Here is a 3,113-nt window from a genome sequence, read left to right on the forward strand (position 1 = left end):
AATTAAAATCACCATCACCATGGCAGTATGATATATTTTACAAAATATAAAAATAAAATAAAATTAATTAATTTTAATAAATAAAAATGAATAAATATTAAAAATATCTTTAAAATTAAGCATTATAAATCTATAATTTCCACCATGATGGTTATTGGTCATGTGCATCCTGTATATCAGTCTGTGGTGTCTAGCTTCTGGACATTTGTACTGTGGCTGAGAGAGCTCAACGCGCTGCAACTTCAGAAAACACATGCAAATAGAAAAAGCACCAGCAAAGGTGGTCTGTGTCTATTTGCAGTGCATTTCTGTATTTGGTTGTATTGTGAGCATTTGCAGCGCGTGTTGTCAAATTGATGATGTTTTCTTAATTTGCAGATGCAGCGCGATGAGCTCTCCAGGCCACTGTACATTTGATCAAATCTTGACATTTGTGACCCTGGATCACAAAACCAATCTTAAGTAGGACTGGTATAATTGTAGCAATAGCCAAAAATACATTGTATGGGTCGAAATGATCGATTTTTCTTTTATGCCAAAAATCATTAGGACATTAAGTAAAGATCATGTCCCATGAAGATATTTTGTAAATTTCCTACTGTAAATATATCAACTTAATTTTTGATTAGTAATATGCATTGCTAAGAACTTCATTTGGACAACTTTAAAGGATGTATGGGTCACAATTATCGATTTTTCTTTTATGCCAAAAATCATTAGGACATTAAGTAAAGATCATGTCCCATGAAGATATTTAGTAAATTTCCTACCATACATATATCAGAACTTAATTTTTGTTTAGTAATATGCATTGCTAAGAAACCTTAAAGGCGTTTTTTTTTTGCACCCTCAGATTCCAGATTTTCAAATAGTTGTATCTCGGCCAAATATTGTCATATCCTAACCGCTGCAACTTCAGAAAACACATGCAAATAGAAAAAGCACCAGCAAATTAAGAAAACATCTTCATCAGTTTAACAGCACATGTGCTGCAAATGCTCACAACACAAACAAATAAAGAATTGCGCAAGTAGCACAGACCACAATAAAATTACCCCAACAAAACAAAAATTAACCATGTTGTTTTTTTTTTTATGGCGTATTGATTACCATTTGTGTAACCACAGTTGTACAAATACCATGGTTAAACTATGGTTAGTGTAGTAAATCCATGGTTAATTTGTGCATGGATACTATGGTTTAACTATAGTAACAATTTTTTGTTTTTATTTATTTTTTTATATAGTCAGTATATTAATTAACTTTAATAGTAAAACCATAGGCTATGGTTAATTTTTGTAAGGAAAGTTGTAAAAGTTATTTAGATTATTTAGGCTTATATATATATATATATATATATATATATATATGATGCATGAATCTCAATTTAAAAAAATTGACCCTTATGACTGGTTTTGTGCTCGAGGGTCACATTTTCTGTGAGACTGATGTATTTTTGTCACATCGCTGCACAAGGTTGAGCATGTTCTCGCAGCAGTGATTGACACGTCAGCTTGATCCGACGCCCGATGTGTTTCCGTCGCAGGTTCTGGCCAAGGCCTCTAAGGTGATCCCCGTGATGCTGATGGGCAAGATCGTGTCGCGCAAGAGCTATGAGTACTGGGAGTACTTGACGGCCGTCCTGATCTCGCTGGGCGTCAGCATGTTCCTGCTCTCCAGCTCCACCGGCAAACACCCCTCCACCGTCACCACCTTCTCCGGCGTGGTCATCCTCGGCGGATACATCGTCTTCGACAGCTTCACCTCCAACTGGCAGGACAACCTGTTCAAGTACAAGATGTCGTCGGTGCAGATGATGTTCGGCGTCAATCTCTTCTCGTGTCTCTTCACGGTGGGCTCTCTGCTGGAGCAGGGCGCCTTCTTCGACTCGCTGGCCTTCATGATGCGTCACTCGGAGTTCGCGATGCACGCCGTGCTGCTGTCGGTTTGCTCCGCCTTCGGGCAGCTCTTCATCTTCTACACCATCTCGCAGTTCGGCGCAGCCGTCTTCACCATCATCATGACTCTGCGGCAGGCCATCGCCATCCTCTTGTCTTGCTTCCTCTACGGTCACGCCGTCACCCTGGTGGGCGGCTTGGGCGTAGCCGTGGTCTTCCTCGCCCTCTTCCTGCGCATCTACGCCCGCAGCCGCGTGAAGAAGAGCAGCAATCGGGCCGCGCAGACGCCCGTTCAGAAGGTTTAATCGAGCGCTTGTTCGGATGTGTACAGAAGCCACATTTTCGTGGCTTGTTCGTCTTTTTTTTTTTGTTTGCTGCAAAACTGTAGGTTTGTATTCCGTAAGGTCGGACGGTACAGAAAGGGATTATTCTTTATCTTAACGGGTTAGTTCATGCAAAAATTAAAATTCTGTCATTAATTACTCACCCTCATGTCATTCGTAAGACCTTTGTTCATCTTCGGAACACACTTTAAGATATTTGTGATGAAATCCGAGAGCTCTCTGACCTTGCATGGACAGCAACAGAACTGTAATGTTCCCAGGTCCAGAAACTTAGCAAGGAAATCTGTAAAATAGTCCATGTGACATCAGGGGTTCAACTTCAGTTTTGCAAAGCTACTAGAATACTTTTTGTGTGCAAAGAAAACAAAAATAACATAATTTATTCAACAATTCTACTCCCCGAGTTGCTTCGTAAAACTGAAGGTGAGCCACTGATGTCACATGGACTGTTTTACCGATGTCCTTGCTATGTTTCTGGACCTGGGAACATTACAGTTCTGTTGCTGTCTACGGAGGGTCCGAGAGCTCTCGGATTTCATCACAAATATCTTAATGTGTGTTACGAAGATGAACGAAGGTCTTATGGGTTCGGAATGACATGAGGGTGAGTAATTAATGACAGCATTTTCATTTTGGGGTGAACTGTCCCTTTAAAGGGATTTTACCTGCACATTGTGACTTTTTTTTTTGTGTGTGTGTGAGAAATGACTTGACGAGCCATCGAGTGAACATCGACTTTGATAGCCTTTGATATCTTTGTAATTTGGTACTGAAATGCGTTCAGTTTTTCTATTTAAAGTTTGCTTTAAGAAGTTGTTCGAGAGGAAAACGAAATGTTGTTGAGGTGGAGAAGCCTTAGGAGTGCTGGTTT

The 3,113-nt window shown here is 40.1% G+C and overlaps 1 protein-coding gene across 1 annotated transcript in view; it reads left to right on the plus strand.

Annotated features, from left to right (window-relative positions):
• Positions 1 to 2,397, plus strand: part of LOC107704052 (adenosine 3'-phospho 5'-phosphosulfate transporter 1-like) — an 8,614-nt gene extending 6,217 nt beyond the window's left edge. The window contains exon 5 of the mRNA XM_016506890.1: positions 1,547 to 2,397. Within this exon, the coding sequence (XP_016362376.1) occupies positions 1,547 to 2,203 (657 nt within the window). The 3' untranslated portion in view covers positions 2,204 to 2,397. The remainder of the gene's footprint in view (positions 1 to 1,546) is intronic.
• The last annotated feature ends 716 nt before the right edge of the window (positions 2,398 to 3,113 follow it).

Source organism: Sinocyclocheilus anshuiensis, unplaced genomic scaffold (assembly GCF_001515605.1).
Source record: "Sinocyclocheilus anshuiensis isolate Anshui unplaced genomic scaffold, SAMN03320099.WGS_v1.1 scaffold534, whole genome shotgun sequence".
Classification (NCBI taxonomy): Eukaryota; Metazoa; Chordata; class Actinopteri; order Cypriniformes; family Cyprinidae; genus Sinocyclocheilus; species Sinocyclocheilus anshuiensis.